This window comes from Cheilinus undulatus, linkage group 14 (assembly GCF_018320785.1).
Source record: "Cheilinus undulatus linkage group 14, ASM1832078v1, whole genome shotgun sequence".
NCBI lineage: Eukaryota > Metazoa > Chordata > Actinopteri > Labriformes > Labridae > Cheilinus > Cheilinus undulatus.
Window position 1 is genome coordinate 18,746,848 of NC_054878.1, and position 21,247 is coordinate 18,768,094.

General features: G+C 40.3%; 1 protein-coding gene across 1 annotated transcript in view; it reads right to left on the reverse strand.

Moving 5' to 3' along the window:
• Window positions 1-21,247, reverse strand: part of LOC121521539 (mitogen-activated protein kinase-binding protein 1-like) — a 48,603-nt gene that overhangs the window by 9,704 nt on the left and 17,652 nt on the right. The window contains exons 10-25 of the mRNA XM_041805617.1: window positions 21,040-21,171; window positions 20,757-20,944; window positions 20,582-20,673; window positions 20,378-20,503; window positions 19,669-19,739; window positions 14,535-14,656; window positions 14,351-14,426; window positions 11,763-11,874; window positions 11,611-11,674; window positions 11,131-11,241; window positions 10,823-10,980; window positions 10,573-10,610; window positions 5,730-5,930; window positions 5,478-5,617; window positions 5,193-5,332; window positions 203-394 (exon numbers count right to left, since the gene is read on the reverse strand). Of these exons, the coding sequence (XP_041661551.1) occupies window positions 203-394; window positions 5,193-5,332; window positions 5,478-5,617; window positions 5,730-5,930; window positions 10,573-10,610; window positions 10,823-10,980; window positions 11,131-11,241; window positions 11,611-11,674; window positions 11,763-11,874; window positions 14,351-14,426; window positions 14,535-14,656; window positions 19,669-19,739; window positions 20,378-20,503; window positions 20,582-20,673; window positions 20,757-20,944; window positions 21,040-21,171 (1,963 nt within the window). The remainder of the gene's footprint in view (window positions 1-202; window positions 395-5,192; window positions 5,333-5,477; window positions 5,618-5,729; window positions 5,931-10,572; window positions 10,611-10,822; window positions 10,981-11,130; window positions 11,242-11,610; window positions 11,675-11,762; window positions 11,875-14,350; window positions 14,427-14,534; window positions 14,657-19,668; window positions 19,740-20,377; window positions 20,504-20,581; window positions 20,674-20,756; window positions 20,945-21,039; window positions 21,172-21,247) is intronic.

The window sequence follows — 21,247 nt, forward strand, 5'->3', positions numbered from 1 at the left end:
AATGGTAAAATCTGTAATTATAGTGTTGGATTCTTCCTCCCTGTCCAGCAGAGAAACTTCCTACTGTGAGAGCATGTTTGAACAACACTTCTTTTGTGCATGTGCAAAAGTCTCAGTAATCATAAAAGAAATTACTCTTAATACTTTTTAAGATTTTAAATTATTCCTTCAAAGTAGTGTACGCATGTTTGACCTCTCGTACCTGTTGTGGAGCTCTCTGCCAGCGTTTCAAATCTCTGCTTAAGGAAACCTTCTTGGCTTCGCTCAGCAGTGTCAGTCACTGTCCTCAGAGCCTCGTCCATACTTGTCACTTCTTCCTTTTGCTCCTCTTCCTCTGTGTCTTCGCTCTCCTCATCAGAGCTGTCCTGACTCAGGGACTCTGCATCAGCAGAATCTGAAGCATAAAAGACAAAAAGGTACAGCTGAGCCACACGGGAGAATCAAAATCTTGCCAAACCCTCCTTGACCTTGATACATCTTCTGAATGCAGCAGGTCGGCCTCAGATAATCCTGAACAAATGACCAGGCAGAACACTGAGGCTTATGGAGTAGAAATGTCCGCCATATTATTATCAGGTCTGAAAGTGAAAAAATACCAGCCTCTGTGAACTCAAATCCCAGCCAGCAGGTTTCTGCCTCACTGTATGTTGAAGGGAGACCAAGGCTTTCATGTATATTTTAGCTTTTCATTTTAAATCCAGCACTTGACATACTTTGAGCAGACAGTTATAACTTGAAACAGAAATACTGAAATAAAGCATACAAGTAAGATTTTGATATCTATTCAAAATCCCTTAAATTTAAGTCTGTTTTATTCAGAGTCACTACAACTGAGCTGCCTGCAAGCTGCAGGAACAAAAATCTGCACTGAAAGACACTGTGTTTGGTTTATATACTGTACATCATTCTGCCATCTTACATTGAAAACCATACTGGATCCCCCAAAGTTTTATGGAGAATAAGGGTTTTTTTTGTAGAAAAACAAAAGAATTTCTGCAGTTTTTACAGCTGCAGCATTGTTAAATAGTATCACATGGCAGTGCTTATGCTGAACATATTCATGTTTTCACATAGATGGCCATTTTTTGTGCTTGTGTTCTGTGTTCCACAAGGGAGTGTACCAAAGATTCAGTTACTGGCCCCCTTACCATTTACTTTGTGCATTAACTCCCTTGGGAACCATATTTCAAAGATTGATTCTCATTTCTATGCAGATGATTAAACCACTTCTTACTTTGTACCACCCCATCTACACCTTTGCACATCCTCAGCATGCACTTCATAGAGTATCAGAACAGCTACGCTATACCGGTTGAGCACAGTGGGTAGAGCAGGCACCCAAATACAAAGGCTATAGTCCTCAACACAATGGTCGTGGGATCAATTCCCGGTCTTGATGCTGTTTTGAGCATGACTCCCCACCATTCTCTCTGTCCATGTTTCCTGTCTTTCTTCAGCTGTTCTAAAAAAAGGCAAATAATCCCCCATAAAAATTATAAATAACTAAGGGTTTTCAGTTCAAGTGGCATTCATAAGTGAACATTTCAACTGAAGAAACCCTCTGCCTCCCCCTTTGGAAATCGTATCACTCAGCTATTTATGTAACCTCCAATTACCACAAACACCTCCTGCACCGCAGTGTGCCGCACTTTACTCAGACCAAAGGGGGCAACCCAGCACACTGGAAGTGTGTCCCGAGTGCTGCCAGGAGTACACAAGGGAGTTGAAAGGTTTATGTGTTCTTAGATGTGTGGTTTCATGTAAAATTCTGTGGTTTTCTGACTCAAAAGTTTGAGTTTTCCTCTTCAATGGTGCACTAGTAGCTCTGACCCACTGACCTCCGTATGACCTGTGGCTTGTACCACAGGATGAGATGTAATGTTGATATAGTGATAATTTATGTGAGTCTGTTCATTGTGTTGTATTTTGAAGTTGGCTGGATACCTTGCACTTTTTTCTGGCTGTTTGGATTGATCTGCTCAACGTGGATTGACCAGGTTTGGCAGTGGCCGGTGCTGAAAATAGGCCTGGCGTGTATCTCTTCTGGGAAGCGGACCGGAGCGTGGGCAGTGGAATTGCAAAGACTGACTAGAAAGGGGGCCATTTTCTCCACAGTGCACTTCGCAAGCATATAACAATGCAGGTGGAGTGTGTGAAAATTGGGGGTAAGACTCAGAAGACAGAGATACACACAGCTGATTGCTTATCATCTATAAAGAGAACAAAGCAGCAACAAGTGTGCAATGCACAAACCTTGTGCTCTCAGCGCCACTGAAGCAAGGACAGTAGCTGCGTTTCCATTGCAGTTTTTCACAAAATAAAAGCAATATTACTTAAATTTTAACTAAGTACAATTGTGTTTTGAATGTGTTTCCATTGAAGGGAGTTTTGGGCATGAGCCTCGCAATTCTCGTAAAATCTCATCTTGCGAGACTCCTCTGCAAAGAAGCTGGATGCTCAAAACCTGTTTCATGTTGGCATGGTTATGATTACATCTACAGTGGTTGCCTTGACAATTTTGAACAAAAGACGAAGGCAAGAGGTGATAGTTAATAGGCAAAGTCCGTGTGTATGGCAATAGCCACATATAAGGGTATAAGTATGATGTTGTGTAGTTTTGCAGTTATCTCAAAATTCTGATAAAATAATGTTGCCTACTGTAGTTTCAATGAACACTTGTTTAGCAAGGTACATATTTATGTAGTGTGGTACTAAAAACTGAAGGTAATCCAGTGATTTATCATAAAAACAAGTATTACTGTCTTTATAACTGACATAGAAACTAGCAAAGTCTTTCTACTCAGTACTTATTTATTAGGGGGAGTGTGTTTCACACCACGCCTCAGCTGGACATCTGTGGTTTTACCATCTACTTTAAGTTACTCTGCATTAATTTTTTTTGTTTTTATTACCTCAGATGTTGGAATGTTTAATTCACAAATCCATTCTAAGAAAGTACAAACCCAGTCAATCCTTACTCTAAATTCGAACAATGGAAATCACAACCCTTGATCTCTGTACCTTGTGCAATGTGATGATCCTAAAGAAAGCCCTGCACTGAGGAAGAAAACTCTGAGGTTGTTTGTGTAATGCACCTGGCAAACAGCACACAGCATAGCTTACGCTGGCTGAATCTTAGCCAATTTCAAAAACACGAGAGACCACAGATATAAGGACAGTTTCAAATGGTTTGAACATTATAATCCTCCAAACACACAAGATGATTTGGACTCAGTGTGCCGTGCCGCCTTGCGATTGGTCTCTGGTCTGGGTTTTCGCACCCATCCTTGTGTTGTGCATGAAAATGTTGGTTGGTCTTCCTGGAACATTGGTATATCTTTCGTTATCAGGCTATTTTACATAAATTATCTCTGATTCAAAACCCCCAGTAGTTTTAACCTTTGATCTCATTGATTCATCATGTATGAGATTCCTCAAACTCGCTCTGTCTTTGGTAAAAGAGCTTTTAATGTTTTTCTCTATCATCTTGGTCTGAGCTACAGACTTGGGCATTGTTAGTTTAGGAGATGTTAAAGCCAAAGTTAGGAAGCATTTGACCAGTGTACGCACGTTTTTATACTGAAAGCTGCTGATTTGTTGACTGATGTAACCTTGTTATGTTCTGATTTTTGTGATATGAGTGAAACTTATCGTGCTGCTGTCTTAGCCAGGACTCCCTTGAAAAAGATTTTTTTGTTTTTCAATGGAAATACACCTGGTTCAATAAAATAATTGGATTTCAGAAGAAAAAAACATTTGGAGGACAACTGATGTCTTCAGCTGGCTGCCCTGATGTTTTTCTGAAGCTAAAAACAACAACAACAACAAAAAAAATAAGAATAAGGGTGAAATCTGGCTGAGTAGATGGTAAGGTTGTGTTAACATTTGTGAGCTGTGAGGCTGGTGATAAGCTTGATGTTAATGCATACATATCATGCCTCACTGTGATGCGGGCACATGATGCAGTATGCCCATGACTGGTAGAGGCAGAGGAGATGTGGCAATCAACACAGCAGCAGTGACAATATGGGCTGAAACTTTTAAAGTCAACCTGGTAAATCAAGTCAATCATTATCTTTGTCTTTAAAGTGTGTCATTGTCACTGCCCAGTAACAAACATGTCATTCTGGATGAAAATAAGATGTTTGACTAGTCAGCATGCAAATTGTTGACTTTTAGTCAAGTTCTTCCATGGCCTTGATTGTATTCATTATGTTTTTTATTAAATTTATATCAAATAAATACAGTGTGACATTATAGAGAACACAAAGAGACATTCAGAAAGACTGTTTTTATTAGCTGCTATAATGACCACATCTATGAAAGTCATCAGTTAACACAGTAACCAGTTCTACTGAAACACCAGTACAGCTATGCCTATGAAAAGAGGTAAATATTGTAGAAACAGATTGTGGATGGTATTTTCTGACCACCAGTCATCAGTCTGAGGTGATTATTGATCATTAATGTTAATATTATCTTAGTTCTGGTCATAGAATTAACTTTTTAGTAGCCTCCTTTAGTGCTGCCTTGCTTGTGGTTGAAATCCCATGCATTGGGAAATGGTATACAGCCTGAGCCCTCTGGTGTGCTCTCTAGAGGTATCCTCCAGTAACAAGTTTCACTAATCAGGTATATTACAAATATGCTATGATGCAGCCAGGTTCATATGCAAATGCAAGGTGACACAGCAAGTATATCTCTGCCCTAGAAGTAAATAATGTCCGGTTGGCTATTGAGGATATTTCATTGGAGGCAGCCTGACCTGGAATTGATTCTCAATCTGTTGGGCTCAGACTAGATCAGCAGCAGTTAAATAATGGTATTGACACCAAGCAAATGGAGATTATGTGGACAAATAATCTGCTGGGACAAGCCTCAAATGGGGTCATGGGGATGCAAATTAGACCTAAAATCAGGTTTAAAATCTTCCAGTGTGTAGCCGGCCTTAGAAGCTTGTAATGTTTTTAAATCCATGAAAGACTTAATTGAGTCCAGACTGTCTGGGTGTAAATGTCTCATCAGCATCATTAACTTTTCTATTATTGAATCTTTGTGTTGCAAGGCATCCCTTCCAATGGGACAAATCAGTTTGAATAAAGATTAAATAAAAGAAAGAAATACTGTTGTGTATTTCTGTTAGTGTTTTTGTTATGCTGTCTTTTTTTGTTAGCATCAGAGTCAGTTCCTACCATCCAGGACTTGATCCGGGCTGGACTCCCTGCTGTCGTAATCCAAAGAGCAGGCACTGTCCGGGCTGCGGCTCTCCTGGCTCTCACTGCGGATCGCTCGCCCCTGCACCCTGCAGTGCTGCTCCTTCACTGTGTAATCACTGATGTATGAACACAGAGAGAGGGGGAAAAACTGAAACAGGCGTGGAGGGGAACATTAAACCAAGAATAGAAAAGCACTTCAGTTCTCATTCGGTGTCATCTTGATCGCTTGAGTGAGACTGTGAGTACTTAGTGGAGATATACCTGCTCTGTAGACTTGTGTGGTTCTTGTTCTCTTCAGGGTACAGCACAGCTCCATCAGTCCCCCTGATGACCTTGGATGGGTGGGAGGACAGCCAGTCAGTGTGCGGCCAATGCCAGTGTCTCTTGACTCTCTCCTCCAACTGCAGCAGGAGAAATTTAGCATAGCGACTTAGCACTGCAGGTTCACACATAAATCTATCAATCTATACAGACAGCTGCCTTTTCTTCTCCTATAGACAGATTAATTCATACCTCCGGCTCTTGGAGGCTGGATGTGCTCTGTCGCTCTCTGTCATGGCGGAAAGAGGATGGATTCTTCTTATGAGAAAAAGACTCAAGCTGCCTCAGGTCCAGCATGGATTTAACCATCACCTCCAGTGAGCCCATACGATTAGACCAGCGCCTCCGAGGACGCTTGGAAGGGTTTGGAGTTGCTTGGTTGGCCTCAGTATGCTAGAGTGCAAATACAGGGAGTTAACACCATGATTTCAATCACAAGAAAGTCTGGAAATAAAACAAACTTAAAGTGTCAGTTTTCTTCCACATTCAGAAATCTGTGTGAAAGATTTTAAGCACTCCCATTTTAGCTGCGTCTTTCAGGCTGGATTTAATTCAGCCTTTATCACTTTTGGGACTCAGCAGGGTGCTTCCCCTCTGGTGCATCATAGCAGATTTAATCTCATGTGTGGTGGAGTGAAGGCCGAGATTCTTCAAGCCACTTCAGTCCGTTTGAAGCACTGACACAAATCTTAAAAAGATAGAAGAGGCAGCTGAACTGTCCATCAACTGTCCACTTAGGCATTTAAATGATTATTACAGACTGTAACTGAAAACTATAACATGATTTTAGGAACAAATTAAAGGGAATACATGAATTTGTTTCCGACAGTCTCACAGTATTTACCTGGCTGACCTGCATTGACTGCCAGGGGACTAATTACTGACGTCCAGATTTTCAGTACAAGGCAATTCTTAACTGGCTCGATCACACAGTACTTTTGTAATTTCATAAATCTGAAAAATGCTGGAAGCAACAGCCTTCCATTTGTGTCCCATTCCCAAAACTTATTTTTGTTATCTGTCCCAAAAAATGTCTTGAAATGGGGAAAAAGAGGATCTTAGGTACACAGCTCCTGGCTCTGAATCTGTTGCAGGAGAACTGGGTCTTATAGGAAGTGTTCTTTTCAAAACCACAATTTCAAAAGTAAACTAAAGGTCTAACTAAAGGACTAACTCTGGCTAATGGCTGTGTGCAGACTTGCCAATACAGTTGGCTGGGCCCCTGAAAAACAAATAGATGAGCCCTATTTGTCACTGTTTCTGCCCATTTTTGCCACATTTTTAATAAATTTCAATCCATTTTTGCCTCTTTTAACCTACTCTTACTACTTTTAGATCCAGTTTTACTATTTACGATGCCAACTTTTGCCCCTTTTCGTCATTTTTTGCACATTTTAGCCTCTATTAGCCTCTAGCCTTTATTCTCTAGCATCCTGACATTCGTACACAGTGTTGCTTAGCTTCGAAGTGTGACGTTACTATCCAAATGTTTTAGTTCAGTGTTCAGTGTTCCCCACTGCCTGTTTTTGCCAGGACACTCTCGTAAAAAAAATAAAAGAAAAAAGAAAAAAAAGATCTTTAATCCCCAGAAGGCTTTTCCTGTTTGAAAAAGAATTCTATTAGATAAACAAATTAAAAAATGTGTACTACCAAGTTTATCAAAACCATTCAGCCGTCACATTATGACCACCTACCTTTTACTATAGTTCATGCCAGAACAGCCAACATCTTATGAGACTTGACTAGACCTCTGAAGGTGTACTGTGGTATCTAGTAACCCTTTAAGAGCTGTAAAATGTGCTGTGGAACCCACTGTGGATTTGATTATTTTCCCAGCACATCCTGTAAATGCTTGATTGGACTGTGGATTTTGGAGGCCAAATCAACACCTACATGTTGTCATGTTCCTCCAGGACACTTTTCTTAGTCGCCCCGTGATCCAGTTCTAGTGCTCATGCGCCCATAAAAGGCACTTTTAGCTATTTGCAGGACATTGAGCTGCAGCGTGTGTTCTGACACTTTTCTCTCAGAATCAGCATTAACCTGTCAACAGTTTGAGCTCCTGTACCTTTTCTGGACCAGCAGATCACCCCCCAGTGAGCTTTAACCACCTAAGACCTTTCACCAGTTTCCCTTCCCTAGGCTCTGTTGGTCCAGGATTAGTTTGACCTGGTGATCTTTGATAGCCATTATAATTACATAGGACTTCTGTGTTTTTTGTCTTGTGTGAATTGGCCACGTCTTTTACCTGTAAAGTAAAAATTTGAGGGTGAATTAGCCATCCCATCTCAGCACTCTGATAACAGTAATCCAGGCTGAATCGGCGTCTCAATAATACAGGTGTTTTTTTTTTTGTTTTTTGTTTTTTTGGAGGGGGTTTGCATTGGGTTTTTTTTTGACCATCTGCTTGGCTTTTCTGCAACTTTTTCCATGCCAAATAAATGGAGACTGCAGTGTACATTTAAAATAAAAATGCTGACACATGAGGCTATTTATAGTGCTTTTCCCCATCTTATGTCAATTTTTGTTCACAAATGGCTTTACTTGCATAACTGCTTACTTTCAAGTCTACTATCCACACAGGCGCGCCTCTTGCCTCTCTTATTACAGTGCTTCTCCCATCCCTCCTACAGCTTCTCTTTACCTAAGCTCGATCTTATGTCAAAATTATGTGGGTAAACATTTAATCTGTCAACCCAAATCAATTTTTGATTTGAATTTGTGTCAATATACAGTTGCCTGAACAGTGGAACCATGTGTGGAGGAAGAAAATTGCTGATGCATATAACAACAATCCAAAAGTAACGGGGTGCAGAGTAACATCCACAGCATCCGCAGCTGAAAAGTATTAACACAGTGGCTACGGTAAGGGACATAACAGTTATTGCCCCTGTCTCTCTGATTATCTGCAAATGCACCTTCACCTTCAGGTGTCAAGACTTTTGCATGGGCTCAAGCGAGAGTAAGGAGATATAACTGACTAGTTTACTGTTCTTAAGGATGTCCTCATACAGATTTTTTTTAAAAGAAAGATGTGACAAAAAGTGGTCAGAAAATACTTGGGCACTGGTATTCTAATTAGAACTCTTGTTAACAGAATGTGTACGATAAGGCACTGTCACCTGCAAAAAGCAAAGTGAACCACAATGCATTTTAAATGGAATTTAAAAACTAGACAGCGCCATGGGTTTGCTAAGACCGAAGGTGAGTGACCTCGTCCACTGGAAGTAGACTAGAGTGCTGCGCCGCGGCAAGCAGCCCGGATCAGCGAGCAGAGATCTCGGGGAAACTGCAAAATAGTATGTTAACAGCAGACTGTTTGACCTTTTGGGGTTAATTTATCCTCCATAATATTATCGCTTCCATCATTGGATGATACATTAGGAAGTTAAAAGGTTAATGTTTGCTTAAAGGATCTGTGGTTTTATGTAAAATTCTTTGGCTAAATATCCTCAAAAGTTAACTTTTCCTTGTCAATGGCGCCATTGTAGCTCTATGACCCACGGACTTCTCGGTGACCCTTTGCTCTCGCTGCAGGATGGGACGTGATGTTAATATAGTGAGGATTTGCGACAGGGAGTCAATACATTGTGCTGTATTCTGAAAGAACCAGATACTCTACACTTGTGACTTCCTTTTTGGAGCTTTCTGATCAATGGGTATTGATGGGTTTGGATCTGAAAATAGACCTGCAGTGTATCTCGAACGAGGCAGAGCGAAGTGGCGCTCCAGGCACGCGCCGCTGCCGGTCTGGAGTGCCCGCTGTGGAAATGCTCTGATACACTAGAGAGGGAGTGATTTGCTCTGTAGTTTTGCTGGCAGATTGCAGCGCAGTCGCTGTATGTGGAAATTGGAGGTTAGGGTGAAGGTTCTAGTTGGGTTAGTGGTAAATGTACAGGCAATGCACCAAGAGAGTGACAAAAAAAGGGTATAAGAGGGTATGAGAGGGCTGCAGCAACACCTGTCTCCCAGAGGGGGGCCTGATGATGGAAAGGTGGCTCATTACTGCTATCACCTGTGGTATAACAGTATAAGGCTACTTTCACATTGCAGGACTTAATACTCAACTTGGATCTTTGGATAAGATCTGATTTTTTGTTTGGCTGTTCACACTGAGGTCCAATGGATCAGATATTTATCTGATTTAGTACCATATATGAAAGGGGCCTTAATCTGATATGAAAAGATCAGATTCAATTTGACTTGCGCTGTTTACACTGTCAGAAAAAAAATCAGTCACATGTCACATGTGAGCAAGAAATCAGATCTTTTAACTGCAGTGTGAACATAGCCTAAGTTTCACGCCAGGCCTGTCAGTGTGGAAAGGGCCTGATATTGGAGTTCTGCAGCCAGACCCACATTGAGAAGTTAGTACATAAGAGTAGATTACAGTCTTCACTTACTGTATCTGCTGCCAATATGCTGGGCCAACATGGGTGTCAGGGGGAAATTTCTAAACTACCAGAGGTTCCCTAGTATTATTAATTAGGGATAAAAGACTTTGGAAAAAGTATCTAATTGCAATTTGAAAACTGCAGTAGGCAATGTGATCTAAATTTGGATTAATTACTCTGACTTAATATTAATCAACTCCAAATAGTGCTTTAGACCACTTTCAGTAGGTCCTGACCACTGCAGAGCATGAACACTACACAGCAGCTGCAGAGTTTAAGATGCTCTGTTATCTTGCCATCACAATTTAGCCCTTGTCAAAGTCGCTCACACCCTTACTCTTCCTGACGTTTTTCTGCTTCAAATTTATCAACTTTGAGGACAAAATGTCTATTGCTGTCTCACATATCCAACTAACTGACAGGTGCCATTCCAAAGCAATGATCAATGTTATTCATTCCACCTGTCAGTAGTCGTAAAGTCTGTGCATACTGAAATAACAAGGTTCAGCAATTAAAGATTTCATGATAAAATATGGCAGGATTTGTGTAAAGACAGTGATCCTCTGATTTACATTTTAAAAGAGGTAAATGAAGAGACAAGAAATGCTTCTTTTGTTGAGAAGAATACAACAATCACCAACCTTTGTCAGCTCCCAGTCGTGTCCTTCATCTGAGCCACCTGTTGTATAAAAGACAACAATCAAAGGCTGGAAAATAAATAATACATGTTTGATTCCTAAATTGTTTCATCAAAGCTGCTCTTAATGAGGGGACTAAGTTCAGGATTACTACAGGTGGCAGCTTCTATCAGACACAGATGGTTATTTCTAAATGGACTACTAAACACTCTTCTAAACACCTGAAGGAGAGTCGTCAATATATCTGTATTACCTGTCTCTTCCTCTCCATGGCTGCTGTCAGAGGAGGTGTTTGTTATGATGTCCTCTGAGTCATTAGGGTTTTCATTGTCAGCGCCCTCCTCGTCCTCATGCTCGTGATCACTATCAGAGGACAGACCAGCCAGAATGGGGGCGCTATACACCTCCCGCCTGGAAATACAGACACAGAGTTAAACATTTTAGCATTCTGGCAGTTCTTTCATATGCTCCATTTATTTATAGACAGCACCAGAGTTATTTAATGATTGTAAGCCCTGAGAGTTCCTCTGAGAGCTGAAGGTGGTGTAGTTGTGTCCTCACCTGAGGCTGGAGGTCTTTCCGGGTGACGTGTTTTGGTTTTGTCGGAGCTGGCAGAGCCTCTCTCTCATGCTGATTGTCAGTTCTGGAGCCAGCCGCCACACAAAGATACAGCTGGGAGATAAAAGCATTCAGGCATTAAAAATTCAACATTTCATCTCAACTCCACTATTGAGGAAACTGTCTGCAAACACATTTCCTCGCTCATTTCCTCTGGCAGCAGAGGCTGAAGATGATTTAAATGTGGGTGCTGCTTCAGTGCTGGTTTTCTACTGAAGTTTTATGTGAGTGTGTTATTCATATTTGGATGACTCATTGTTATTATGGCTGTGATTGAAATGTAGAGCTAATGCTTGTTATTCTCACGGAAATAAGCCAAAATTATACAATTGAAAAAGTTGGATTTCCTCCAGTAAAATTAGAGTTAGCTAACTCTGAAAGAAACCGAAGGAGCTAAAACCTGCACATAAGGCTGTTCCTCACCTGTCACCTGACACTGAGATCAAATGCTTGCAGTCGTTGGTAAACTTGATACCAGTGACAATCTCTGCGAAACCAAAAATATTGCAAAGTTAGTTGTTGTAGTACATGGCAAAACCAATTAAAGGATCATTTCATGCTGTTTGTTCTCTTACCAGAGTGTCCAGACATGGTGGCAACACACTCCCCAGTAAAGAAGTCAAAGATGCTGATGTTTTTATCAGAGCAGCTGGTGGCCACATACTGGCCTGACGGATCAAGCTGAACCTGCCAGGGGAAAAAAAAAGAGTTTTAACACCGCCTTAAGGGGTTTAACAAACATTGGACAGCTGCTGCTAATAGATCCAGGAAATGCCAATCAACTGCACCTGCTATCTGCTCCATCTCTAGGTCCAAGTCACAAAGCATATGGTAGAAATTGTTCTTCTGCAAATACTCGCCATAGAGTTTTTCCCTTTAATTTACTAATTATTTTTTCAACCCCCAAAAGTCATCCAAAGTCTAAGTAATGTTTGATAAAATCTCCAAAAACTGAAATTCAATGTTAAGTTCAGTCTTTATTTCTCAGCTCTCTTAGCAAATAGAAACAGTAACTTTAACTGTACAAAATAGCACTTATCCTGAAGTTCAGCAACATTTTTTTAATATACACAAAGAGAAAAAAGATTTAATTTCTCTCCCTCTGTAGCACATAGGAAACTGAAATTTAAGAACTTAAGAGGTTAAAGTCGTGATTCCATCTGTCATTTTGCTGAAAAACTAAACACATTTCTCATCCTCACAACTGTATTTAGGCCAAAAAAAAAAAGGATTTTCTTTTTCCCGGGGTTCCATTTGAACACATTATGACATTTTTACTTACATTTACCTGAGCTGACTTAGAACACATCATAACTGTACGTCAGCTTGTCAGGTGAGCTAATTAACTTCTATTCTGCCAATTTCAACATGGATTTTAACACTTGATTAATATTTTTAACAATCATGATTTATTAAGTGTTTTGCAACATTTTTCATGGCCAATCTGAGCAGATGAGGAGGATAAATGCACTGAAGCAGCATAAGTCAGTGTTTTGAATATGCGTACTACTCCCATCAGAGGCTGACATTTTTTTCCAAGCCAGCAGTCAAGGTGCTGTATTTAGATTTAAATGAATAAAATTAGACACAACGGCATCTGAAATATTGCTGTAGTCGCCCTCTTTGTAGCTCCTCTTTTTTAGATTGTCTGTGTCAAAATTATCCATCAACTTTTACATCATCCCATCCGCCTTCCAGCACAGTATTTCAGTGAATCATGTTGCAGTTCATCGGTCATCTGTTGTACAACCGCAGGGTATTAGAGGGTGTGATTTGATCATTATGCATATCAGGTACGGATCATTAAGCTCAGGACTGACTGCCTGAACTAGCTTGCAGTCGTTGCTATATTTGCTTTTGAGTAAGACAGTTTTTATTTTCATCAAGGTTAATTTGCATAGAAATGGTCCAATTTTGCCCTGAATGACTGCACAACAACCTTTCAAAATATGTGCCAACATCACTGACTTACAGAGATGCAATTTGATCCACAGTACATTTTGCGGCCCATTTAACTTTTTCTGTATGCTTTAATTCTTTTTTTATTTAAACTTGAATTAACCAGGACTGTTCCAACTGAGATACAACATTTGCTCTGGAAAGGTAGTCCTGGCCAAGACAGCGACACAAGATGTTCCACACATACAACAAAAAGACAATAACAAAGGTTACGTCAATCACTTAATCAGCAGCGTTAAGTGGTAAAATATGTGCATACATCGGTCAAATTACCCTTAATTCTGGTTGTAAAATCTTAAAAACTAGTACAACACTCAAGCTTGACATGACCTTTGAGCTCAAGCAAAGATGATGGAGCCAAAACATTAAAATATCTTTTAAAAATTTTATCAGACTCCCTCTAGATTTTTTGGACTTGATTTAAAAATGCTCCAGAATACTCAAAATATAACTCTGATAAAGAGCACCTGATGCATGTTTAATAGTCTGGTGACAAAGTTAAAGAGTTTTGGGACAGTAAACATACTAATCTTAGTGAGATTACAGGGACCTAAATTCCTCATAGTCCCAGATCATTTGTATTAGGTGATGTCTCAGTCTTAACTGGATGCAACAAGCACATTAAAAGTTGGATCCAAACAAATATAAGGGTAGGCAGGCAGGTTCTTCTTAGAGGCTGGAAAAAGGAGGGGGTGCCCTCATTCCAAGAATGCACTGCTGAAACGGCCCAAGTAGCAGCATTTAAAAGGACGTCCTATGAGCAGTTTGGAAGGTGGGAAGTGTACCTTAGAAAATGGGGCAAATATTGACTTTCATGGGGGCTCAAGATTACGGCCATGTTTTGTGACTTTTATCTTTTGCTTGAATTTTTTTATCACATGATGAACGAAAAAAAATATTATTTAGCAAGCATTTCATTTATGTTGGAGAATGTTTTGAATCTTTTTTTCTTTTTTCCTTTCATGGAGCTTTATTGAGGCCAACAACCAAGACTGACTGCATATGTGGTGATGAGCAGGGGTTAGTATGTAGGGAGGGGTCTTTATGACTGTATTTACTGTTAACTGAAATCAATAAAAACTGTAAATCAAAAGTTTTGCTTTTGATTTACAGTTTTGCAGCCCAGTCCTTGTCTGAATCAGGTCTTGTCTGCATAAAGAATATTAACAGCGTTTACGAGCAGTGATAGTGAAGGAAATGTTACCCTGAGCAGACTGCCATCCTCACTCAGAGATCCTTTGTATAGTTTCTTCTGTTTTCCACTGCTGATGTTAAAAATCCTGCAAGCAGAAGAAAATTAAAACAAAACAAAAAATGAGGGTTGCGTCTCTTCTAGGATTCTTTTCCCATTGCTCACTCTATAAACATTTACATGCTCGTACACACACCTGATGCAGCGGTCCTGACAGGCGACAGCAGCGTATTTGCAGGTGGGGTCTACACCCATGTCATACAGCGTGGTCTTCCTCACATTGTGATGGGAACATCTAAACTCTGTTCCCCTTTCAGTCTGAAAAAACAAGTCAGATACAGAAAACTGAATTAACTGATCTTTTACAATACGAGGAATATTTACAATAGGAGGAATCAGTGGTGGACAGTAATGGAGTATATTTACTTGAGTACTGTTCTTAAGTCCTTTTTTTTTCAGTATTTGTACTTTGCTTGAGTATTTGTTTTTTTGAAAACTTATGACTTTACTCCACTACATTTCAAAGACAAATATTGTACTTTCGACTTCACTACATTTCTAGGAAGCTTGTCGTTACTCGTTCCTTTTAGTTTCAGTATCGCTTTGTAGTCAGATGTTGGTGTTTTTCTTTACAGGTCACAACTTGTCCACGAGAGCGTTTTGGAGTTGTTGGATTGTGTATTTGATGAGTTTGATGAGGCAAGGCCGGAATACCGTCTGCTTACATTGAGTTGGCACAGCAGGTCCGAACTCGGCAGCGCCGATCTAAAAATAGCTTGCACCGACAACTAAAAGTAACAAACCTATTAGTAAGACTATAGGAATTATGGCAATGGGTGGATTTGCCAAAATGTTGAAGTATCCCTTTAAGTATTTTTAAATGCATGTACTTTTTATACTTAGGTATTTTTAAAAGTAAGTACTTTAGTACTTTAACTTTAACTTACTACTTTAACTTGAGTCAATACTTTGACTCAAGTACTGGAGTTGAATACTTTGTCCACTACGGGGAGGAATACAGTCATTAAACTCCTACTGCAGGGGAGACGATACTAAGCTGTAACTGATGACATGAATTTGTGTTGTTTCAGATGAAAGACACAACTCTGGCCAACTTATTCAGAGATCCTAAAGTGGAAAAAATAATTGAAGAACAAACATACATCCTGAATTAAAGACAAAACTGAAATATTTTTCTTGTTATTGTGAAGTTGAAGATTTAGAGCACAGACCAATCACAGCAGGTTACTTCACTTTACTCAACTATATAGAGCAGAATTCTGACTAAAGACTAATGAGCCATTGTTCATTGTGCTCCACAAAACCTCATGTCCTAGAGTCACTTCAGTGGCCTTAATCGTGTCTTTAGTTCAAAGAGAATGCTATAAGTCTGACCAAACAGAAAATTGTCCCAGTGACCCAGAAGTAAATTTAGAGGACTGGCTACATCATTTAGTTACACAAGTCGTTGTTCAAAAGCCTCTTCTGTGACTCAGCTGCAGAGCTTTTCTTAAACTATAAAGGTTATGTTGCTGTGGACTCCCTTATTTGGGGAAATAACAAAGAGGTTTAGTCAAAAGGACTGAAGCAGCATTTAAAAAAGAACAAATATTTGTTCCTTGTCTTTTAACAGTCACAGGTAACTGCTTCAATAGACAACATTTAGGCAAAGCAAGATTATATATGGATGGACTTTTCATACACAGAACAACTTAATGTGGTATACACTGTTAAAAACCCAGCATTCAAAAACATAATGAAGTAAAGTAAGATATTAAGGTACATAATATATTAAGATATAAGCCAGTAACTATTGATTTAAACATCTTTTGTTCGTTTGATCGTTTGAATAGAAGCAACACTTCTGGTTAATCTTAAGTCTTCTCCTAGGGTCACTTTTTATAGTAACAAAAACATTGCAAACATATTTCAAGTCAATGTATGAGTTAATTTTTTTTTAATGAAGGGTCAGAGTTTCCCCGAATATTTATTTGGGCTAGCAATCCACCACTCCATCACAACATCCTGTTCCTCCAAAGCAAAGGCACAACAGTTTAATTATGGAATTTAGGTTATTTGTGTGCACTTGTTTTTTGAAGCAGAGCGTGAACATCTTAGACTCATTTCACTTTCCTGTTCAGCCAGCTCAGAAATTTACTGAATGCAGACACGGTTAGGTTGACATCCTACATCCAGCACATAAATTTGCCTTGAGCCCACCCCCAGTAGACTCAGATCACAGACCTCACACTCTGATCTTGGACTTCAAGCTAAATAAATGAGCACATCTGTCACACTGAGTAAATCAACTGAATTACTGAACTGTGCACACCAAGTTCTGTGTGCTGCAAGTTACAAAAAGAGAGTAATTCTTATAGTTTCCCATGATCGCGCAAAGTTTTGTGATAAGTGGAGTATTTGCTCATGCTGTCCATCTGCTCCCCGTAGCAAGCTTTAGGCTCTGGAGTCAGATTACACACATGCACATTGTGCTGAGAAAGATGGTAAATACAAACACAGAGTCTCTCATTTTTGCAAATCCCACACATAAACGCTTGCTAATCATCTTAAACCAAATCATGATGATTTCAAATTTGGTTAAGACTGTTTTAAACTTTTGACTTTCTCAGATTTTAATCACACAGAATAAAAGATGGCCTCCTGTTAGAGCCCAATCACCTCATGTCCTGGTCACAACACATAAGTGTAGGAAAAGGCACAACTTGTTTCAGTACATAACAGAATCACATATTATTGCACTATTATGTAAATAATAATGGTTTTCTATCCAGCTAGAATGTGACATTAATACATGGAGTACTTGTTATGTGATTAATTTTCCTTTTTCCTTTACAAAAATAAAGACAACTTCATAAATAATTGGTGCATAAATTTACACCAGCACATAGAAATAAAGCCTTCAATGCTGAACATTTTCTAGGTGAGGTCAGAACACTGGTAAAAGGGGGGCGCGCCAGTAGTCAAGTGGCTAAGGCACACGCCATATACGCAGGCGACCTGAGCTCAAATCCAGCCCATGGCACCATGTCCTGCCTGTCTCTCCCCACTCTCTTCCCTGTTTCAGACTCTGTCCACTGTCCCATCCAATAAAAGCCAAAAATAAATCTTTAAAAAAAAACAAAAAAACAACCCTGGTAAAAGAGTAGCATTCAAACAAAAGATTGCCTTCATTTAGCCCTACTGTCCCCACTCATATTTAGTACTAACATTAAACCAATCTGACTCCTCTTTTCAGGGAAAGTTTCCAGGTCTATAGCTTCCACAAATTTCAGGAAAGGATTCCAGTACACAGCTTCATATTTTCTTGGTGATATTTCCTTGACAAAGGACAAATGAAGCATGCAGAGCTCTTTAAAAACAACTTTACTGCCAGTGCAAAATACAGAAGCTGTTAGCACAGGACCTAAGGCCCCTCTGCTTGGGAGCCGGGGACTACAGGGGACTCCAACATATAAGACGGTGGGAAAAGCCGCACTGACCTGTAAAGTAGTTTATTCCCAGATAACCACTTTTTGACCCTTGAACTTGTTACGTTTTAAATTTCACAGGGACTTAAACCCTTCCTTTTTTTTGGATGACACCATGCCTTACCACATACAGTTTATTGCCAAAAGTATTCACTCACCCATCCAAATAATTGAAATCAGGTGTTCCAATCACTTCCATGGCCACAGGTGTAAAAATCAAGCACCTAGGCATGCAGACTGTTTCTACAAACATTTGTGAAAGAACGGGTCGCTCTCAGGAGCTCAGTGAATTCCAGCGTGGTACTGTGATAGGATGCCACCTGTGCAACAAGTCCAGTCATGAAATTTCCTCACTCCTAAATATTCCACAGTCAACTGTCAGTGGTATTAGAACAAAGTGAAAGCGATCAGGAATGACAGCAACTCAGCCATGAAGTGGTAGGCCACGTACAATGACAGAGCGGGGTCAGCGGATGCTGAGATGCATAGTGTGCAGAGGTCGCCAACTTTCTGCGGAGTGAATCACTACAGACCTCCAAACTTCATGTGTTCTTCAGATTAGCTCAAGAACAGTGCGTAGAGAGCTTCATGGAATGGGTTTCCATGGCTGAGCAGCTGCATCCAAGCCATACATCACCAATGCAAAGCATTGAACGCAGTGGTGTAAAGCACACTGCCACTGGATTCTAGAGCAGTGGAGACGTGGTCTCTGGAGTGACAAATCGCTCTTCTCCATCTGGCAATCTGATGGGTGAGTCTGAGTTTGGATGTTGCCAGGAGAACAGTACTTGTCTGACTGCATCGTGCCAAGTGTAAAGTTTGGTGGAGGAGGGGTTATGGTGTGGGGTTGTTTTTCAGGAGCTGGGCTTGGACCCTTAGTTCCAGTGAAAGGAACTCTGAATGCTTCAGCATACCAAGAAATTTTGGACAATCCCATGCTCCCAACTTTGTGGGAACAGTTTGAGGATGGCCCCTTCCTGTTCCAACATGACTGCACCAGTGCACAAAGCAAGGTCCGTAAAGACATGGATGAGAGAGTTTGGTGTGGATCAACTTGACTGGCCTGCACAGAGTCCTGAGCTCAACCCGACAGAACACCTTTGGGATGAATTAGAGCAGAGACTGAGAGCCAGGCCTTCTCGTCCAACATCAATGTGTGACCTCACAAATGCACTTCTGAGACAATGGTCAAAACTTCCCATAAACACACTCCTAAATCTTGTGGAAAGCCTTCCCAGAAGAGTTGAAGCTGTTATAACTGCAAAGGGTGGACCGACATCATAATAAACCCTATGGATTAAGAATGGGATGTCACTTAAGTTCATGTGCGAGTCAAGGCAGGTGAGCGAACACTTTTGGCAATGTACAGCATTAAAGAAACACTGACATTAAATCATATAAAAATATGGTTTGACATATTTGATGATTTCCTAGCCTGAAAATATCAGTAACACTCTTTGATCTGTGAGGGAAATACAAGAAGAAGAGGCCTTAAGCCTAGCTTAGCATAAAGCCTATAGGAACAAGTGAAAACAGCTAGCCTTACTGATGTATTACTTTTAGATTTGTGCAGATTAAAAACAAGATTTAGTTTGAGTGGCATGTTCATATTAGCAGAGCCAGGCTAGCTGTTGCCCTTTAGGCCCTTTAGTGTTTGTGTTGAGCTAACCCAGAGATGGCTGGGTAGTCAAAGAGATATAGTTGCAGTAACATTAACATTATTGATTATCATAACTGTGTTAACATTATTGTACAAATGTTTTATCAGATACTGCAAAAATATTTGACCTGTGTAAAGATAAACGCTTGACAACAGTAACCAAAAGTTTGACCCAGTCTTACTTTGTGTGCAGTGCGGAAATAGATGCTCTTGTCTGCTCCACAGCTGATCATCCTCACTTTGTTCTCATTGGCTGAACAAGAAGAAGAGAAAACATTTTATGGTGAGTTTTTTGGTCTGCAAAAGAACCTAAAATTTTAAGGCCTGTAGGTGATCTCAACAACTTGCCATCAGTCAACTACAAGTAGTTTAAAAAGAACTACATCCAAAATTAGACCAAGTTCTTTTTCCTTTAAGATTTATTTTCTGGTTTTGCTTTAATTCAGAGGGATATGTATAGAGAAGGAGATTGAGAGAGGGAGAGAGAGAGAGAGAGAGAGAGAGAGAGAGAGAGAGAGAGAGAGAGAGAGAGTGGGGAATAACATGAGGAAAAAAAGCCACAAGCAGGGCCACCTGCTTTGAGGACGATAGCCTGCCTACAAGGGGCTTTAGCCTCACAAAGTGTGTCAAATTAATCACATTTTGGAACTCAAATGTAGATTGTTACGTAAGGATTATGGCTGGGAAAAAGGAAAGTACACGACAAATAAGGCTTACTTAAAACAAACAGAGCTCCTTTTTAACACACATGTATGGTTGTCAGCTACTATTAAAACAAACAGGGCTGTAAGAGAAATAAAAGAGGCCCTTTGTGTGTTACTGAATGACGATGAAAGCCAGGATTAAGCAAAGATTAGCTGTCAGATGTTGACAGAGTCTCAAGAGGCTCACCAGCAAAGCGGACGGCTGTTATGGATGAAGAGTGCTCATCGAGAGTCTGCACGAGACTGTAGTCATCCTCAGCGTCCAAGACGTGGATCAGACGGTCTCTGCTCGCTGTGGCTAGAAGCTTTAAACCTAAAAGAAACAGCTTCATCACATACCACATACACAGCAAGTTGTCATTATTTACTGTACATAAGGACAAACACAGACCTGTTTCTGGTTTACTGTATTCGAGACAGAGGATCTCAGCATCATGGGCCTCCACTTTTAAAACCTCGTCCATGCTGTTGAGGTCATAAACCCTGCAGAATATGAATTTAAGTCTATATTAAATTGTAGGTTCTCTCAGTCAGTTTAAGTCTCTGATTTTTCCTTGTTGTCCTACCTCAGCATCCCGTTACGATCTCCAGATGCAAGGTGTTTGCCGTCTGGACTCACACAGATAGTCCTGATGCCCGTCCTGCTCTCAGCGGTCTGTCCATCCCCGGCTTTGTCTGTGTTCACATTAGTCGTACTCTCTGGATCTAATAAGGCACTGGTGTTTCCATCAATGTAGATTATTTTCAGGAGATCCTGCAGAGCAATAACAGGGAAAGTCAGCCATCAGAATTTTTGTGTTAAAAACCATTATTTTCCTCTACACATTGGGATTTTTGAAGCCTACATACACTGCTGAGGATATTCTGAGAATGAGTCCAGTCGTCAGTGCACCACAGTCTGATGGTGTTATCAGCTGAGCTACTGAGGAACGCACCAGATGTCAAACCAGCTCCAAATTCTCCAGGAACATCTGGGAACATCTGGGAAAGAGAAGAGAAGAGAAGAGAAGAGAAGAGAAGAGAAGAGAAGAGAAGAGAAGAGAAGAGACATGTTTAG